Source organism: Schistocerca serialis, chromosome 12 (assembly GCF_023864345.2).
Source record: "Schistocerca serialis cubense isolate TAMUIC-IGC-003099 chromosome 12, iqSchSeri2.2, whole genome shotgun sequence".
NCBI classification, from domain to species: domain Eukaryota; kingdom Metazoa; phylum Arthropoda; class Insecta; order Orthoptera; family Acrididae; genus Schistocerca; species Schistocerca serialis.
Window position 1 is genome coordinate 116,984,875 of NC_064649.1, and position 21,630 is coordinate 117,006,504.

The 21,630-nt window shown below is 41.9% G+C and overlaps 1 protein-coding gene across 1 annotated transcript in view; it reads left to right on the forward strand.

Moving 5' to 3' along the window:
• The window catches only part of LOC126427981 (uncharacterized), a 724,905-nt gene that overhangs the window by 462,614 nt on the left and 240,661 nt on the right, over positions 1-21,630 (forward strand). Inside the window, exon 5 of the mRNA XM_050089866.1 lies at positions 13,080-13,202. Coding sequence (XP_049945823.1) covers positions 13,080-13,202 — 123 coding nt within the window. The remainder of the gene's footprint in view (positions 1-13,079; positions 13,203-21,630) is intronic.

Here is a 21,630-nt window from a genome sequence, read left to right on the forward strand (position 1 = left end):
GACTGCCTACACTACGCTTGTCCGTCCTCTTCTAGAATACTGCTGCGCAGTGTGGGATCCTTACCAGGTAGGACTGACGCAGTACACCGAAACGTTCAAAGAAGGGCAGAACGTTTTGTAGTATCGCGAAATAGAGGACAGAGTGTTACTGAAATGACTCAGGATGGACATCATTAAAACAAAGGTGTTTTTCGTTGCGGAGGAATTTTCTCACGATTTTCCAATCACCAACTTTCTCCTCCGAATGCGAAAATATTTTGTTGATACCGATCTACATAGGGAGAAAAGATCATCACGATAAAATAAGGGAAACCAGAGCTCGTACGGAAAGATATAGGTGTTCGTTCTTTCCGCGCGCTGTACGAGATTGGAATAATACAGAATTGTGAAGGTGGTTGGATGAACCCTCTGCCAGGCACTTAAATGTGATTTGCAGAGTATCCATGTAGATGTGTTATACCCCCAACCGTAGAACATCTGTGCCGAAGCTCTTGATGGTCGGACTAGCGGCATCTAGCCGCGCGGTCTAGGAGCGTTTTGTCACGATCCGTGCCGCTCCCCCCCCCCCCTCACCCTTCGTTGGTGGTCCGAGTCCTCCCTCGTGCATGGTTGTGTGTGTTGTCCATAGCGTAGCTTAGTTTAAATTAGATTAAGAGTAGTGCGTAAGCTTACGGACCGATGACATAAGCAGTATGATCCCATAAGATCTTACCACAAATTTACAATTTAGAGGCATCTCAGTTGGTGGAAGGACTATTAACAGCCTCCAATTTGCCGATGGCACCGTGCTGCTAGCAAACAGCTAAGGTGAACTTGCTGACCTACCAAAAAAAAGTAAAGAACGTCAGTATATTATATGGATTAGATATCAGTCTCAGCAGGTTTAAACTGGTGATAACTGATCGAAGAACACAGGTGGATTAAATGAACTGCAAGTCGTGGATTCTTTCCTCATCTTGTGTCAAGCATCTGCGACACGGGAAGATCTGAAGACGAGATAAGAGGACGGATCACGCCGGCGTGAGTGGCGACGCAGTAGCCCACCGACATCTGGCAGAACAGAACGATAACGAAGAAGTACAAAGAGTCGGCTTGTTCAAGCACTCGCGTTTTACGTCATCTTGCACACTTGCGTAACGTGGACCCTTAAGGCCAGACAAGAGACGAATTGATGCGTTTGAGTTTTGGTGCTGGCGCACGATACTGTCCATGGAATGAACGGAAAGAACAACTAATGTAAATGATAATTAATTGAAACCCTCAGCTGCCGACAGGTGTTGTTGACATACCTTGATGGGGACAGCTGAAAATGTGTGTCCCGACCGGGACTCGAACCCGGGATCTCCTGCTTACATGGCAGTCCCTCTAACAATCTGAGCCACCGGGGACACAGATGAATAGCGCGACTACAGGGACTTATCCCTTGCATCCTTCGCGTGAGAATCACTTTCCCAGCTGTCTACAATGTACATACGTAATGTCCCTAATAGGTACTTTGTCCATCCACTCATTACTCGCGCCCACTAAGATGACTATTCCCGTAAGAGCTCGGGCAACCTGTGCGCATTCGCACAGACGAAGGTCAGCGGCCGGTAGCGTGCAAGGGATAAGTCCCTGCAGTCGCGCTATTCATCTGTGTCCCCGGTGGCTCAGATTGTTACAGTGACTGCCATGTAAGCAGGAGATCCCGGGTTCGAGTCTCGGTCGGGACACATTTTCACCTGTCCCCATCGAGGTATGTGAACAACACCTGTCGGCAGCTGAGGGTTCCAATTAATTATCATTTATTCTAGAGAAGCTGCACGGTCATCAATGGTATCTGTTCTTTCGAGAACAGTCACTATCTTAATATAAACAACTAATGTGTCCATTATTAAGCAACTCAGTATATCTAGGTTCCTTTGTTCTCGTGCCAACTAAAGAATTGTAAAAAGATGCGGAGAAAATCTAGAAACATTGATCATGGAAGGAAAAATCGAGGTGGAGATCAGTGAGCATGTGCATCGACCAAACCGTGAAGACCTCCAGTCTACCTCTTTAGCAAGTGGTCCCGACCTTACTGAGACAATTTCCCTGCAGCCCCCTCAAATATACTGGTGTCCAAAATTAAAGCAACAAACTGCTATTTCCCAGTCCTATGTCGAATTCAGGATATAATGATACAAACTGTCAACATATGTCGTTACGATTGTGTTTTACACGGAAGATGGCATTCCGACAAACGGACAACCACGCCAGCAATGACATCAGGGCACCTATCAAGTGGTGTAGTCTTTGCAGAGTAACGAAAATGGCTCTGAGCACTATGGGACTCAACTGCTGAGGTCATTAGTCCCCTAGAACTTAGAACTAGTTAAGCCTAACTAACCTAAGGACATCACAAACATCCATGCCCGAGGCAGGATTCGAACCTGCGACCGTAGCGGTCTTGCGGTTCCAGACTGCAGCGCCTTTAACCGCACGGCCACTTCGGCCGGCTGCAGAGTAACCCCACATCCTCATTCGCTGTGTAAACACTCACAGACGATGCGGTATGGCACAGAGGAAGAATGGCCATAGGAAGAATGGCAGCAGGAGAGTCGCAAAATTGATGTGGGCCGATGGCTTAATGTAAATTGTTCTGTTGTTTCTCGGATGAGAGGACGGTTTATAGAGACCAAAACTTCACTACTGGCCATTAAAATTGCTACACCAAGAAGAAATGCAGATGATAAACGGGTATTCACTGGACAAATATATTATACTAGAACTGACATGTGATTACATTTTCGCGCAATTTGGGTGCATAGATCCTGAGAAATTAGTAACCATAACAACCACCTCTGGCCGTAATAACGGCCGTGATACGCCGGACATTGAGTCAAACAGAGCTTGGATGGCGTGTACAGGTACAGCTGCCCATGCAGCTTCAACACGATACCACAGTTCATCAAGAGTAGTGACTGGCGTATCGTGACGAGCCAGTTGCTCGGCCACCATTGACCAGACGTTTTCAGTTGGTGAGAGATCTGGAGAATGTGCTGCCCAGGACAGTATTCGAACATTTTCTGTATCCAGAAAGGCGCGTACGGGACCTGCAGCATGCGATCGTGCATTATCCTACTGAAATGTAGGGTTTCACAGGGATCGAATGAAGGGTAGAGCCACGGGTCGTAACACATCTGAAATGTAACATCCACTGTTCAAAGTGTCGTCAATGCGAACAAGAGGCGACGGAGACGTGTAACCAATGGCACCCTTTACCATCACGTCGGATGATACGCCAGTATGGCAATGACGAATACAGGCTTCCAATGTGCGATCACCGCGATGTCGCCAAACACGGATGCGACCATCATAATGTGGATTCATCGGAAAAAATGACGTTTTGCCATTCGTGCACCCAGGTTCGTCTTTCAGTACACCATCGCGGGCGCTCTTGTCTGTGATGCAGCACCAAGGGTAACCGCAGCCACGGTCTCCGAGCTGATAGTCCATGCTGCTGCAAACGTCGTCGAACTGTTCGTCCAGATGGTTGTTGTCTCGCAGACGTCCCCGTCTGTTGACTCAGGGATCGAGACGTGGCTGCACGATCCGTTACAGCCATGTGGATAAGATGCCTGTCATCTCGACTGCTGGTGATACGAGGCCGTTGGGATCCAGAACGGCGTTCCGTATTACCCTTCTGAACCCACCGTTTCCATATTCTGCTAACAGCGATTGGATCTCGACCAACGCGAGCAGCATTGTCGCGATACGACAAACTGCAATTGCGATAGGCTACAATCCGAAGTTTATCAAAGTGTGAAACGTGATGGTACGTCTTTCTCCTACTTACATGAGGTATCACAACAACGTTTCACCAGTCAACGCCGGTCAACTGCTGTTTGTGTGTGAGAAATCGGTTGGGAACTTTCCTCGTGTCAGCACGTTGTAGGTGTCACCACTGGCGCCAACCTTGTGTGAATGCTCTGAAAAGCTACTCATTTGCATATCACAGCATGTTCTTCCTGTCGGTTAAATTTCGCGTCTGTAGCACGTCATCTTCGTGGTGTAGCAACTTTAATGGCCAGTAGTGTATATCGCGGAGACCAGGACAGGGCCGACTACGTGTGACTTCAGAAAGAGTGGACCGTTGTTTGGCTGTAAGGGCGCGGCGGTACCGCCTTAGTACTGCACTGCAACTGGCATCTGACCTCGCAGGGTCCCGTGGATGTGTTGTACCGAGGCAAACGGTGTACAGAAGGCTTCATCAAAGTGGTCTACCTCTGACGTGTCTTATAAGAACGGAACGTCTAGAGTGCAGCCGTCAACATGCCACTTGGACGGTCGAACAGTGGGCCAGTTCTCTTTTCACAGGCGAGTCCTAGTTTGGCCTGGGGAGTGATTCTCGACGGATTCGTAACTGGAGGGCACGCAGAACACGATTTCGGAGCCGAAACATAGTGGAAAGAGACCGATATCGAGGTGGGTCCGTAACAGTGTGGGCAGGGGTTATGTTGACCACTCGAACTTCTCTTCATGAAATTGTTTAGGTGAATCAGCAAGTTTTAACTGCTGTCGGGTACAGTGAGGATATCTTGGATTCTCATGCGCGGCTATTGCGAGGTGCTGTGGGTCCAGACGTCGTACTGATGGACAGAATTACCTCGACGGAAACAAACTGCCTATTGACACACAGTCAACATGGCTTTAGAAAACATCGTTCCTGTGAAACACAACTAGCTCTTTATGCACATGAAGTGCTGAGTGCTATTGACAAGGGATTTCAGATCGATTCCGTATCCCTGGATTTCCAGAAGGTTCAAATGGCTCTGAGCACTATGCGACTTAACTTCTGAGGTCATCAGTCGCCTATAACTTAGAACTAATTAAACCTAACTAACGTAAGGACGTCACACACATCCATGCCCGAAGCAGGATTCGAACCTGCGACCATAGCGGTTGCGCGGTTCCAGACTGTAGCGCCTAGAACCGCTCGGCCACCACGGCCGGCATTTCCGGAAGGCTTTTGACACTGTACCACACAAGCGGCTCGTACTGAAGTTGCGTGCTTATGGAATATCGTCTCAGTTATGTGACTTGATTTGTGATTTCCTGTCAGAGAGGTCACAGTTCGTAGTAACTGACGGAACGTAAAACAGAAGTGATTTCTGGCGCTCTCCAGGTTAGTGTCATAGGCACTTTGCTGTTCCTTCTCTATATAAACGATTTGGGAAACAATCTGTGCAGCTTTCTTAGGTTCTTTGCAGAAGACGCTGTCGTTTATCGACTAATAAAGCCACCAGAAGACCAAAACAAACTGCAAAACGATTTTAAAAAAAATATATGAATGGTGGGAAATGTGGCAGTTGACCCTAAATAATGAAAAGTATGAGATCATCCACATGAGTGCTAAAAGGAACTAGCTAAACTTCGGTTACACGATAAATCAGTCTAATCTAAAAGACGTAAATTCAACTAAATACCTGGGTATTACAATTACGAACAACTTAAATTGGAAGGAACACATAGAAAATGTTGTGGGGAAGGCTAACCAAAGGCTGCGTTTTATTGGCAGGACACTTAGAAAATGTAACAGACCTACTAAGGAGACTGCCTACCCTACGCTTGTGCGTCCTCTTTTAGAATACTGCTGCGCGGTGTGGGATCCTTACCAGACAGGACTGACGGAGTACATCTAAAATGTTCAAAGAAAGGCAGCACGTTTTGTATTATCATGAAATATGGGAGACAGTGTCACAGAAATGATACAGGATTTGGGCTGGAAATCATTAAAAGAAAGGCGTTTTCGTTGCGGCGGAATCTTCTCACGAAATTCCTATCACCAACTTTCTCCTCCGAATGCGAAAAAATTTTGTTGACGCCGATCTAAATGGGGAGGAACGATCACCACGATAAAGGAAGGGAAATCAGAGCTCGTACAGAAAGATATAGGTGTTCATTCCCACAGCGCGCTCTACGAGATTGGAATAATAGAGAGTTGTGAAGGTGGTTCGATGAACCCTCTGCCAGGCACTTAAATGTGATTTGCACAGTATCCATGTAGATGTAGAATGCTCGACCTCTTAGAGCACGGGCAGTTGGTGTTTTTTTTGAAACGGAAGATATTGCACGCATGGCATGGCCTGCCCAGTCTCCCATAGAGCATGTCTGGGATGCACTAGGAGACGGGTTGCATCACGTCAACATCCACCGACCACTCTCCAAGACTTGTGGGCAGCTCTGCAGGAAGAATGGGCGTTACTGGCTCAACATGAGACTGATGACATCATTCATAGCATCTTCCGTCACTGTCAGGCCCGTATTGCTGCCAGATGTGGCCACACCCCATACTGAGCGCTTTAACCAGTTGTCGGGATGTGTGTGAAAATCCGTCAAGTTGGAAAGAAGCGAAGAACATTTTTGTCCGCCATTATGCATGTTGCAGTTGTTTACAGTGCGTATTCTTTATATTGTTTCTACTTTACTATCACCTGTTTATACTGTTTTGTGGCAAAATAAACGGAACCTTGCAAAATTTCGGTTTGTTCATAGAATGAAGGCTTTCACGACCGGACGTTTCAGCTGCCGAGAGTTCTTCCGGGTTGTATGGTGTAGCGTTGCTCTTGGGTGGGGCGCAAAGAGAAAGAATTGTTATTATATATATATTTTTTTGGAAAAATATCGAAAAAGTGGATATTTTGGTAGACCACTTGGCAACAGAATCAGAGATTGATTACACTTTTGTAATAACATATGTTGAGCATTAAATACCTGAATAAGAGCAGCATATTGGTATATTTGAGATCGTTCGGAAGCAATATTATCATTTGTGTGCATTTTTATGGTCGCGATGTAGTTATACCCGGAACAACACTAAGGGACCAGAAGATTTATAGTCTTTAAAAGAAATGCAACACTACCCAATTAAAAAAAAAGTTAATTGAGAAATAATAGGAAAATGATAATGTTCCTTCTGCCTCGTGCCGCGTTCGGCCTATCAGCGTGATCGTAATTTCTGGTGATGAACTAACACAAAATAATTATCATTCAAGTAAATAAGGAGATGGAAATCATCAAGGTTAATTTACTAAAATAAGCACACTTATCTTCAACACACTTTTTTTAAATGTTACGTACCCTTTCATATTAAATTACAATAGATGACCATTGTGGTTCAATACTTTATACATAACAGTCAATATGTCTTCTTGATGCTGTCTGTTCGTAATCAGTTACAAGAAACTACATGTTTTCTGATTGGAAAAATCACAATTGGCATATTTACTGAATATTTTCGAATATTTTCACATAAAATATAAAATACCGATGCGGAACGCAGCAAGTCCGCGTCCGCCTTTCATGGAATACAAACAGTAAAAGGAGAGGCGCCCAATGCCTCATTTTTCTTGAAACAACAGAATTATTTTTTGTGACATTAATCGTTACATGTACATACAGATTTACAGGCACCGCACAAGAACGGCAAAGATAAAGAATAATAGATTCTGTCGCTACTATGCGATGGTTCATTTCTTTTATTTTATAATTGTTCGATAACTTTAGGCCATCAGGCGTTTACTATTGAGCGTATATTAATGTTTGTGAGGCGAAAATTACTAATATTACAATGGCCGTGATCCATGGAACTCTTCTATCCCTGATGTTTCGTCCAAAGCTACGTTGGACACCTTGGGAGGTTCTCCTGGTTGTGCTGAGTCTTGCCGGCAGTCGGCAAGACTCGGCACAACCAGGAGCACCTCCGAAGATGTCCAACGTAGCTTTGGACGAAACGTCAGGGATAGAAGAGTTCCATGCACCACGGCCATACAACCCTGAAGAATTCTCGGTTTGTTGCTCTAATTTTGGACACTAGTGTATTAGCTGTTACTCCCCCTCCTCCCCCCCCCTCCACACACACACACACACACACACACACACACACACACACACACACACACACACACTCATACGCTTTTCTTCTCCCCTCCTCATTATCAACATTAACACCCTTTTTTTTAAAAAAAAAAGTAAATGACATTTATTTTCTGTGGGCGTTTTATTAAATCGTGAACTAGTGAGTCAATGAAGCAATGCTTATTTCTAATATTTCCTTGTAAAATGGTGAAGCACTTTTCAGTGCATCACAGTTGCTTCCTACAACTCCACGGAGAAGAAAGCTAACTAGCCAAATTGAGAGCTGACACTTGTTGCAAAACATGCTTTCTCTGCACCACTCCTCTTCCTAGCGGCACCTGCACCTCTATCCAAAATCAGATTGAAACGTGTGCACCATACATATGTCTACTGCTTGTAAATTACTTGATTGCTGGACTCCATACTACTGAACTGGCAGAAATTGGGAGACTGGAGGCTGCCAATACTTTGAGGCTTGTCACTGGCACTAATAATAATATTTACAGATATTATTACTTATTTATTTAAACTGTTTAGACCCGTAGAGGCCCACACAAAGCGAACTACGATTGGTGGTTGCTATTTTTCTTGTCCGTCCAGAATTGTTTCATCCTCTCGCTATGCTTAGTTCCACATTTTTCCGTCCATTTTCCCGTAGATCTTTAGGGTTATTCTTCTGGTGCAACTTCCCAGCTGTGGATCCTCGTGTGATTTTCGATCTGCGATGTCTGATGATGTGATGTTGGCATTTTTGAGATCAGTTTGAACTTGTTTGATCCAGACTGCTTTCGTTTTTAGTTTCTGTGAGTACATTAGAATATTCTTTGTTAATCTGTTGTCATCCAGTCTCATGATGTGTCCATAGAACTTCGTCGTTTGCGGAAGTCTGTTTCAATGTTGGAGGTTTTTTCCTGATGTCATGTTTGAATGTAGCCGATATCCTTCGTCTGTGACCTTTGGACCCAGGATTTTGCGAATTATTTTCCTTTCAACTATTTTTATGCTATCGAGATCCCCTTTGTAATTGAGGTATAGGGTCTCGCTTGCATATAGTGCTTCGGGTTTGATGACAGTCGCATAGTGTCGAATTTTTGTTTTGATATTCTTGCACCTTTTGTTGTAGATGTTCACAATTTTCCCGTATGGTTTTCGCATTTTGACTTCACGTGCTGTTTGGGCTAATCTTTCTGTTCCTGTAGGTTCGATGATTTTACCTAAGTATTTAAAGTGATTGACTCTGCTTATTGTGCCGTATTCTGTGACCAAATTATCGGTTCAAATTCAAATGGCTCTGAGCACTATGGAACTTAACTTCTGAGGACATCAGTCCCCAATACTTAGAACTACGTAAACCTAGCTAACCTAGGGACATCACACACATCCATGCACGAGGCAGGATTCGGACCTGCGATCGTAGCAGCAGCGTGGTTCCGGACTGAAGGGCCTAGAGCCGCTCGGCCACCCCGGCCGGCAAATTTTCGGTTTTGACCTGTTTTGTGGCCATAAATACCGTCTTTATGGAAGAGATTTGGAGCCCGACTTTTTCGGCACATACTTGAGTTCTTCGATCTGACGAATTTCTGTTTGTTGATCCTCCGAGAGGATAGCCAGAACGTCAGCGAAGGTTAAACATGTGACATTGATGTTATCCCGTTATTTTCCTAGCATGATGCGTCTCCAGCTGTTTTGTTTTTTTCACTTCCTATTCTCATTCTTTGATGACCTGATCGAGAACGGTGATGGTGGCGGAGAGTCCGTTTACCCTGTCGGACGGCGGTTTTGATGAGGAAAGGTTGGGAGATTTCTCCAGTGAACTTGACTTTGGAAGTTGTGTCGGTTAGGGTTTGTTGTGTGAGTCGTCTTATTTTCGGATCAAGATTGCTTTCTTCGAGTATTATTATTATTTTTATTATTATTAGAGCGTAGCACCTGCAGTTTCTTGTGTTGCCTGTTAGTTCGTTTACTGTTGCAGAATGAATAATGAACCAATTTCTAGTCTATTCCCGGAAATCCCAACAACTCGGAGAAGTCAGTTTCATGAGGTTTTTAAGCGTATGTGATGTTGTGTGTCTCGGTCTTGCTGTCATAGACGCATCGTGCGGAGTAAAAAGTATGTGTGAAATGGCTGGCTTATGTGATGAAGATGAGAGGCAACAGTAGTGATCTTTTTTTTAAAAAAAGATGTAGTTTCACGACCAAAACGCAATCGAATCGTTTTGTTTTTACCCCTCAGGGGGTACTTACCCCAGCCTGGGAACAACTGCTCTGAGAGAAGCTGATAACCGTCCGCGATGGATTCCCGGAGTCACGACGCTCGACAGTGAGAATAACGCCATGTGATGGTGCAACTTCTACCGTATGAGGGAGAAGGTGGTTACTCCCCCTTCTCAGGGCAAACGTGCGGGATGGAACTGTCCTTTGCCGTCCACCCCAACACCTCCCGTTCAATAGCCATTGATTAACATCTTCAACTTTTGTAGTCCTGTCTTCCTCAGTTGCGTGTAATATTACGGTATATTGGTAATTTTTACTTACGGACCGTCTGACAGCAACTGAATAAAACACAATTTTGGTGCCATACGCGTTTCGCCTTTATTTTCTGCAAGGCATCATCAGTGGCCTGGAATATATACATATGTTAGCTATTTTATTTACATTTTTGTCACTGTGCCTATAGGTTATAAACAGTTCTGGTGGTTGGTATTTCCTATCAAGTAGTAATGTTTTGAACTGTACTTACAGGTTGCGTGGACAATTTCCTACATATTACGCTCCTGTTGCATTTTTGGTGTTGTTCTTCTTCTTATGAATGCCAATTTGCGGTTTTTTCCCCATTCCACAGCACTATGCACTGAACGCTTGTTTTAATGCAATGTTTTGGTTTCTGTTGCCGACTGTCAAATGTTTTTGCCAAAGATCGAAAATTATTGCCAAACTTATGAGTGTAACTATTGAAGTATCTGTGGTCTGTTCGTGTATGCATTTGTGTGTGCGTTTGTGTATGTGTGTGTGTGTGAGAGAGAGAGTGTGTTTTTTGATGTGATATTAATTTTATTTTATTTTATTTTTTGTTTTGTTTTTATCCTGTGTGTATGTGTGTGTGTGTGTGTGTGTTTTGGTGTGATATATATATTTTGTGCTGTGTGTGTGTGTGTGTGTGTCTGTATTTTAGTGTTCTATAATTTTTTTTTTTGGGGGGGGGGGGGGCACAATGACTGTTCCCCTTCAGTTAAATATTACAGGTATACATTACATAGCGCGGGCGACCTTTTTATGACAGTCATTGCCCTCCGCTTAGCAGGTTCTCCATGTTTGTCCAGTGTTTTTCCTCAAGGCGCCACCTTCCAGGTCCCAACCTGGGGGTAATTACTCCTGAGGGGTAAAAACTAAATGATTCGATTCTGTTTCAGTCACGAAACTTATTTTCAAGAGGTCATTACTGTTATCACAATTTTGTAAGAGTCGTAAGTTATCAACAATTACTTTTTCTCAGTTAATAGCATTAATGCGATGAAGGTTACAGGTTTCTCACACCGTCCACCCACTACACACATATGTCGTGCTTTGTCCCGTGCATCGCTGATGATAAAAGTAAGACAGATATTTAACAAATGCTTAATATGCCAAGAAAATACCTTCTCCAAGTTTTAGATAGTACCCGCAGTAGCCCACAAATTGCCTCATTACTCGCTTCGAAACACACAAAGGAGTTAATTGACACAGCAATAACTATATAAGGGCTAGTACAGTACTAAACCCAGTGTTATTATTATTATTATTATTATTATTAAGAGTGGTCAGCAACAAAGCCTGAAGTCGTCCAATTTCTGTCAATTCAGAAGTTAGGAGTGCAGCAGTCAAGTGATTTACGAACACTAAGTATAGAGCATACATTTAACTTGGTTGATTTTAAATGGGTTGCAGTGTGCAGGTCAAGCAAGTATCTCAGTGGAGAGGAGTAATGCAGGAGAAGTGTGTTTTGTGGCAAGTGTCTACCCTCACTGCTGATAGTTAGCTTTCTTATCTGAGAAGGAGATGTGGGTAGCACTTGCGCTGTACCACGAATTCCTTTGTCATTAATTCTATCATCCCCCCCCCCCCCCCCTTTCTCTCTCTCTCTCTCTCTCTCTCACACACACACACACACATTGTCATTCATCTTTCATAACAAAAAAAATAAAGGTTTTCCAAGAAAAGTCTTTCATTCTACAGTTTATCTAGGTGCTAAAGTTGATGATAATGTGGAGGAAGGGGGCGGGGGAGGACGGGGGTACTAGCTAATGTCTAATTGCAGTCAGGGGTAATGGTCTAAGAAAGATTGGGAACCACTGTTCTAGGTGACCTTCCACGTTTTCGTCTTCAGCTGATGCCCATTCATAGATTCTTGTTGGCCATCGGTTATCGTCCATTCGTTGGACGTGACCATACCAAAATTTCTCTTTTTACTTAGCCAGTTTTATTTGAAATGTTTTGTGTGCTTCTCCTATCTGTTGTAAAGGTGACGCCCAAGTATTTAAACGTGTAGACATCTTTAGTCTTACACAATCCTACATCCAGACGGTCTTGGTCCTCCTCATTTACTAACATGTATTCCGTATTTTTTGTGTTTGTAGTTGGGCCCCATTTTGAGTATTCCTCGTGCAGTTTTCTGAATATTTACGTAACTGGAGTCTTCTTTGTCTGCTACTGTCAGGACGTGGTCGTTGGCGAAGAATGAAACGTGCAGTATTTCTTCTCCAATGGAGATTCCCAATCCAACAATTTCCTCTTCCAGTTTTGCAAAATTTATTCTAAGTATCCTTTAAATAAAGGCGATTCTAAAGAGTACAATTTTTTAGATCATTATTTAAAGAGAATTCTTGGGGATTTTGTAGACAACTTCGTGCTCAAGCGGAGATTCCTATTTCTCTTCGCTGCACAGAAAGTCAATCCGTCCATATTAACAGAAAATTTGTAAAAATAAGACGGTAACGTGACAACCCAAGTGGGTTTCAAAAACGGATGTGCGTTTAATCGAAGCGAAAGCCGATTGTAGAAATTGAAACCCGGCGAGTCGATACTGAAGTGTTTACATGACCTCGGCCTATGAAATCCAGGTTTGGGAGCCCGATGCAACGTAGTGATTATGTGTCTATGTTTTCAGGAAGCAATTTTCTCTACATTTCGTATGCTTACAAGGCCATTTTGACTGTGTGTTGCAGTACCAGCAGATGACTACGACAGAGTCACTCCTGGCGAGACTGAATCTGATGCCAAAGCCAGTGGGACATTGCAACAAAGAGGGCAGTATGCAGGAGCCAAAGGAAGAAGACGAGAAGAATGAGGTGAGTCACAGAACCATGAGATGCAAGTTTTATTGATATTTATATTGTTCTTTTAAATATCGACTCAGTAATCTGATGTAGTTAGTTTAGGAGGAGAATGCATGTAGTTTCTGTTAGGAGGTCTAAGCAAGCAGTTCATTTGAAATGAAATGCAGTTGTGCGTAGATTACTATGTCTCTACACCTTTTGTGCTTGGAATTCGAGGCGATAGCTAGAATTAAAGATGTACAACTCAGTTACTGTACTGCATGAGAACATTGCTTTCTTACCGTAAGATCCGTGTCAGTAAAGGGCGTGACTTCAGCCCTTGCGGAAGGAAGTTGTTTTCGTTATCTAGAGGCAGTGATAGCGCTTCTCGCGGTAAAAGCATGAACTAGCAGAAGCTGTTTGCTGTGATACGCTTTTATCTCGCTGTGAGCGGGTATTCGAAATCGAAAAGAGGCAAATCAGGTCGCTGATAATATTTGTTTTGCATCAGTTTTATTATTTGGAATGTAGATACTGGTGAAACATTTGTAGCGTAATCTGAGGTCTAGGTTATGTTGAAATGTATCAGCTTTACTATGAGTTAGTGGATCCGACGAATGAGTAGCAGCTTTGGTACTTACTAAAGAATTCATTAAGCAGCGAGTGAACAGAGGTACCGGTAACGCACATTTTGAATCTTACAGGGAACTGTGGGATTATATTTCTTCTGGCACATACGTAAGAACTTTTGCGATTACGGCTCTGCCTTAGTTTCGTATTGTATAGCAACGAACGTAACAATGACGCAGTTTCATTCACGATTCTGGCATTAATTGCACCATTTTAAATTCACATGCAGCTTAACCCATTCCGAAAACACACACACACACACACACACACACACACACACACACACACACACACACACAGCCCTCACCGAAATTTATACTATGCTGACAGAGACACACAAAAGCAAAATTGACAGACAATCTAGCTTTCAGGACCAATGATTCCATCCTGGAAATGAATGGGTTGGGGAGGATTAACAATAGAAGGATCGGGAATTAGGATCTATCCAGAAGGACCAACCTGTCATTTTGATGGGTGCAGTTTTGTTTGCCTTCTTAAAAATAGTAAACAAATTTGGATAGACTGTACATACCAATTTTTTCATAGTATTTATACAGTTTACCAGGATATAGTTTTACTTTTTTCTGAGGAATTACATGGTACAGTGAACATTTTTTACCACATAATTGATCCAAATATATATGATAACAAAATGTGAAATGGATTACCTCCCTTGACAGAAATATGATTTTTTTTTTTTTACATAAAATTTTGAATAGCACAATATATGGTACAGCAAACATTTATAAGCTGAGTTCACATTTCACTCATTCAGAGCCACCTGCTGCACAGTGGTACACATAACGTTTGTATTCAGCATTGTGTAAACATGTTCCACAAGTGTACTTGCTGCACTTTTTATATAAATGCTTGCTTGTGTATTCCTTCTACATTCTCTCATCTGACAAGTCATGCAAATGTTGCTATGTTGTGGTACTATATTAGGAAGAGTATTTTGCACCTGTGTGGCCTTATATGCTGAAGCTTTCCTGCTAACTTACATATAAAGGGACGCTAGGTTACTTTTTCACTTGTTACTTCCTTATAGAGTACTCATGCATTAATAGGTGCCAAGCAATACTTTGAAAAAAAAATAAATAAATAAAAAATGCATTGGCCATCTGCGACATCCATACTTCACAGTGTGAAGCCGAGCCATGTGGTTGATGAGGTCAGTGGTGTACTTTGTGTTATTGTAGTACACTACTGATTGCGGTAGCTTTTTAGGATGTCGTTCATGGAGTCTTAACTACGTCACTCATTGAACTCAAAGGAATACAATTTTTGTTATTTTTTCCCTTATAGCATGTTACAGTCATGCCATCTGTGTAGCTGTGTGTAATGGTGTTACAGTAGACATTGTTGATTGAGGGATTTGCCTTCTAGATTTCCTCATTGTGCCTGCAATGCTCGTACTCCTATGTTTCAAGCTTTCTGCAAGTAATTTGGTTATGAAAAAATTGTTCTGTGAAGTTTTTTGCACATCTGCCTCATTTAATATTTCTTCCTGCAGAAACAAAGGGCTGTATAAGGCAAGTTACGTGTGCTCCGCAATACGAACATCTGTAGAGTGCTGCTCATCTTTGCCTCTTTGAATCACATGCAAGCCAAAACTCAGATGTTAAATTAAAGAGCATCTAGCTTTGCCTGGAAACAGGTGTTCATCGAAAGTGATATTTTCACTAGAAATGTAACAATGCAAAAAATTGGCAATCTAATGGTTCCCCAAAGGGGCAGCAGGTTCTAAAGCGATCTACCCTCACTCTGCAGTCAGTCCTGTTCATCAAATTGTATTATCTGAAAAATTTCAGCGAATTTATTTGTGTTCTCAGTCTTCCAGAAAAATGCTGGTACTCGTGTTTGACGATAAGAACTTCAACGCAAAGTATTTTTCCTTGTAAATACAAATGTGATATAGTGGCTTTTGTTGCATCGGGGCCAAAGGTCCAGTCACCACAACACGGTTCTTGACATGCCATCTGTTTTGTGGACACTTCATTACATTTTGAAGCTTATTGTTATCTGTTAGTAACCCCATGCACTATAATGTATACCTTTTCTGATGGACTTCTTTTCATAACCTGTGGTCCTGGTGCTACTTTCAAGATGTTCTGCTGTGACCATGTTCCAGGAACAACTTTTGTAGGTGTTATAGTTCACGTTGTTCCATCATTAGCTGTTTAACTACTTTCAGTGGAAGGATATCTTCCATTTGAGCTTTTCCTTCACTCTGCTATGAATGTCTTTAATGCTGTTAGCTGGGGTAAGGGCACACTATTGTTTGACATACCTGAAAATATATAATACCCGTACAGTAAATCAGTTACAGCATCAACAATGAACAGTAATTCAATTACAGCATGAACAATGAGCTTCAAATTATTGTGCAGCAAAATTAACTTGGAAAACCCCCGTAATACTTTCCAAAATATTAGTTGAAATACGACACCAGACAAACTATGTCTCAAAAAGGCCACTATGAAACAAATGAAATTGACAAAGGATTGGTAGAATACCATAAACCGAACAGGAAGGCAATCAATAGTAGCTGTAGACAGTTCCAAAAGCTGTTGTCCACACGTTCGTACCCAGCAAAATGTCAAATGGCAGTACTTTTAGCAGGAGTTCATTGTGTCACTTTTCAGAAAGGTCCTAAAAGTTTAAATGGGCCTCACAAATCCTTTAATAAAGTCATAGAAAATGGGAACTGTAAAATAAATCATCTACAAGAAATAAGTTTACTGAAACAGAGTAACTGTCAAAATGATGGAGGGGGCCCTTCTAGTGTTAAAAGGAAAGCGCAAGTCACTCAGACACCAGGTTGAATGGGACCCACCTCTAATGAGAAAGAGGATTTCTCAGAAATTGTGCAAAAGTTTGTCACCCTCCTGTCTGGATTTAGTTCCGAAGTTGCACCAACCTTTAAGAAGTGTTTAAATATTTGCATCATATGAGTTGTATAATTCAGTTCTCCTTTAGTTTACTTACATAGGCTTCATGAACTTGTGTCTAACAAGCAAACAGAGACTGATGACCAGGTAAATATGATACTTCGATGTTCAGCCATGTGTATGGTTTAATTTAAATAACCCAGTTAAGTCCAAGATTTTTTAATTAGGGTTCTTCTTCTTCTTCCGTGTCCGGATGCACCAATTATATCTTCCCTTCCCAGTAATTAGCAACGTAGATTGCTTTGTCATTGACTTTCAAAATATCATCTTTAGTGCATGTCATAGACATGTCTGGGCAGATCAGTAGGTGGTCCAAGTCCTGTATTGCTCCGCATTCACACCTATCGCTATCACTGTAACCCCATTTAAATAGGTTTGATTTGCACCCAGTTACTCCAGTGCGCAGCCGGTTTAATGACCTCCAAGTTGTAAAAGGTAGTTGAAATCCTGCAGATCCCTCCTCAAGTAGTTCCATTGTGGAGTGTGGCACCATTTCTTCCCAGAGAGATAGCCGCCTTGCGACGGGCTTGGTGGCGAGCTCTTCAGTAGTTTCCATGAAACTCCTGCGGGATTTCAGCCGGACACGTTGTTTTTGGTGCATATACATCGGGTGTCGAGGATCATTCTTTTGTTTTGATCTTTCGATCTCGGCGGCTACTTGTCTGCGGATAGTGGGTGGTGCTATGCCTATGATGGGGTAAATGATGTCTGTGGGAGTTGGTTTGAGGCATCCTGTGGCAATACGTACAGTTTTGTTTACGGCGACGTCAACTTGCTTAGCGTGGGCAGAGTTCCTCCAAACTGGCGCCGCGTATTCCACTGCTGAGATACTCAGCACCAGACCCGTGGTGCGCAAAACATGTGGTTGAGCTCCCCACGATGAACCTGTTAGCTTCCGCAGTATGTTGTTCCTGGCACAGACCTTTTTTTTTTAGTGTTGTGACAGTGCTGCTTAAAAGTAAGTGCTCTGTCCAGTGTTACTCCCAGGTATTTTGGGCTGTTTGTATGTTTCAGCTCTTCCCCTTGCCACATGACTCGGAGTTTCCGTTTGGCTTGTTTGCTCCTAAGATGGAAGGCGGATACTTGTGATTTACTGGGGTTTGGTTTGAGATTATTGCTGTCGTAATAGGTAGCAAGTTCTGTTAAGGCTCCTGTGAGATTCTCCTCCACTTGTTCAAAGGTTTTATCCTGTGTGGCCACTGCTGCATCATCAGCATATATGAACATTCGTGTCTGGTGGCTGATGGGAAGATCGTTGGTATAGATGTTAAATAATATTGGAGCCAAAACACTGCCCTGTGCAAGTCCATTTTTCTGTGTCCTCCATCGGCTGTTTTTAGATTGTAAGGTTACATAGTAGCGTCTGTTCTGTAGCATACATTGCACGAACATAGAAAGGGTGCAGTCCTTAGTAACATTATACACTTTCTGGGTAAGCAACTTATGGTTAACTGTGTCATATGCAGCACTGAGATCCAGGAATGCGACCCCAGTTACTTCTCCTCTCTGATAGCCGTCTTCGATGTACTGTGTGATATTCAGGATTTGGCCACAGCATGATTTTCCTGGTCGGAATCCAGCTTGTTCGTTAATGAGGACTTTGTCCACATAATCAGCTATGCGTTTGAGGATCATTCGCTCCAGCACTTTAAATAAATGACAAAGCAGTGAGACAGGCCGGAAATTTTTAGCTTCAGCTGGGTCTTTCCCTGGTTTTAGTAACGCAATAACCCGGGCTTTCCTCCACAGTTTAGGGATTTGCATTGTTGTAATACAGTTATTCATTAGCTCTAGGATCCATGCTTGTACTCCCGGTCCAAAATGTTTTATTTGCTCAGATCTCAGATCGTCGAGGCCAGCGGCCTTATTGTTTTTCAAATCTTTGATGGCATCTTGTAGCTCCTGAATGGAGAACGGGTGAGCTAGGAAGCTAATCTCCTCGTTCAATTTTCTTTTAATTTTGCCATTCCTGATCTTCCTTTTAGTTTTTCCGTTCATGAGTAGTTGGTGAGCTATCTGATCAGGTGTAACTTCACTGTAATTTGGTTGTGGTTCTGTTGGGTCGTTGTTGAGACTTTTGACCAGTTTCCATGCCTTCCTACTGCTGTGCTTCATGTCCGTCTCTTGTAGGAGGTTGCACCACTTGAGGGTGAAGTGGGGTAAGTGTAACCACATTTTGGCATAGTTCAACTTTGACACCAAATTGCCAACTTGTTATTGAAGATATGATTTTGAAATTTCTCAAGCTTAAAGTTTGACTTATTGACTTTTAAACAATCTACATTTTGTTTTTGAAAAAAGAAATCATATGGTCAATTAATTGTTTTCAAAATTTTGTGTTGTGAGGTTACACTTGCCCCATGGTTTGGGGCAAGTGTAACCCCGCATTATTGTACCCATACAGAGCATTGTAAAAGAGACTTGGGGTAAGTGACCTGATTACCCAATTTTTACTGAATTTGAGGATTTTTAAATTATTTAAATACCTTAAATTTTATTCAAGATATGAACTTTTTTGCACATGCCTCTTTGTATATTATGAAATACACAGAAAAGTTAGCTAAACTAAAAAATAAGTGTTAGCCTAAACCATAAAACACTGAAACAGATTGCTTCATAGACGATTTATTTTTGTTTTAGGACAGTAATATTTTTTCTTTAGTAGGCAATTTAACAAAAATAATAAAATATCTAGTATCAAGAGAAAAGAAAAATTCACTTTATAAGTTCACTTTCTATTATTTTTCATGGTAATTGAACTAAAGTTGTTGGCAATTTGTGTTTAACGCTAAACTGCCCTAATTCAACTTATTATATTCACACTTAGGCCCTAACTATTATTTAGTCACTGAATGTTGTATGAATCAAATGTAACACCAAATGTCAGGTATCCCCTGCGACTCAAAGTAGGCTCAGGCAGCACTGAAATGACATCAGAGGATGGAACTTCTGTCTCATCTCTTCTATCAGGCCAGTAGAATGTGGTGCCATGCTTTGTCTTATTTTTGCATCTGAGGAAAATCACTTCTGGATCTCCTAAAGCACTAATTTTTGTAACTTGCCCAATAAAATGAACTTTCTTACATATTGTTGCAAAAGCTACCAGAACATAGTTTCCAACTGTAATTTTATCTTTGGCTCCTAAAACGTTTGCCTCTTTTTCTTCTTCACAGTTTATCATTTCTTTCCTGATATTGTCCAGTGTTATTATGGTCCCATTTTCTTCAACACTACTTATTAAAGATAGGCCTCCTTCAGTTTCACTTTCTTCACTTGTTGATTCAACTTCCAGTCTTTTTTTCTTGTTACCCACATGAGCAATCAGGGATTTTTTCCCACAACATTCCGAGATGCCATTTTGAATAAAGTAACAGCACTTTGTTTGGAAGATTTACTTTTCATTACCAAGCCCTTTTTTATGTCGATAATGCTTTTTCATTTTGCTTTCTCCTTATTATTCTTGTTTCCGTTAAAATCTTTTTCTTTATAGATGGCATCTTGAAAAGTGATAACTTCAGCTCCTGGTGCAACCCTTTTCTTCTTTGTTTTACCAGTGGGACTACACTGTCGGACTGTGTCATAATTTATAAAAGGAAACGTGGTTTAAAAATATAGTAGACTTAAATAAAAAATATCTCACACAAACTCAGTAGGCCTACAAATCCAGCACATCAAGTATTCTGGTATCCATATGTACAGGAAGGCCAGTTTAGTTGATCTAGTGTGATAGCAAAAACAAGGTTACGGCTTAAATAAATAAATCTGTTCCGGTAAGTTTGTTTGGGGCAAGTGTAAACCCCCCCCCCCCCCCCCTCCCCCATTTGCCCCAGCCTGTTGGTTACACTTGCCCCACATGGGAAAAAGTTGGGGTAAGTGTAACCATGCCTGGCATACCAAGAGCTTTATCAGTAGAGTAAAATGATTCTAATATTTGAAATTGTCATGCAAAAGTTAGTTTGTAACCAAAAAATTGTGCAGTTATCTTTAAAACTGCAAAAATGACAGACCACCAAATTCTTAGCATGTCACTCACTCGCAGAGTGAAAATGTAGACATCAATTCAAGTCCAAAAATTAATTACCAATTTATGTCAGATTTGACAACTTATAGTGAAATATAACAAAGCAAGGAGTAAATTAATATGTGTGATAGGTCAGAGGTAAAAATACAGCTTCTTTAAGGCACCATAAGCCGTGGTTACACTAACCTCATGGTTACACTTACCCCACTTCACCCTATGTATTATTTGTCACTTTGAGGTATTTTTTCAGTTTCCTTATTTATCTTCCTCAGGGTGGAATAAAATTCTACGTGAACTAAATATTCCAAGCTCGCTTCCCACCTCTTTTAACCAACTGACTTAACATGGTTGAAAAGTAATTACATGCAGCTGAGTTTTGTACTATACATTGTGCTGTTGTTCTGAATATTCCCACTGAGTCACATTGTGCTCTGATAAGTTAATGAACTCGCATTCTAGAGGACAGTTGACCAGATCCATGTCCAGGAACTCATATGTAGATTTTCTGTGGGTTTCTTGAATTACTAAAGGCAAATAATTCTCTCAAAAATTACACAGCCAGATTTCTTTCTCATCCTCTCCCACTCAGTGTGTGGGCACTTTCTCTAATGCCCCAATACTTAAAGAGATGATAAACTGTAATGTTCCCTCCTTCCTGAAGGTTTTAACGTCTTGTGTTTCATCTCAGTATTGATTAGATGACACAGAACATATTCTAGGTTCACAGTGCTATTAATTAAATAGTGGATAGAATGTCAATGTAACAGTGTAAAGTGGTGTGTCACAATTCCCAGCGTGGTGCTCCTTACATAGTTATGAGATTGACTGGCAAATATTTCCTGCATGTGACACAGTCCAG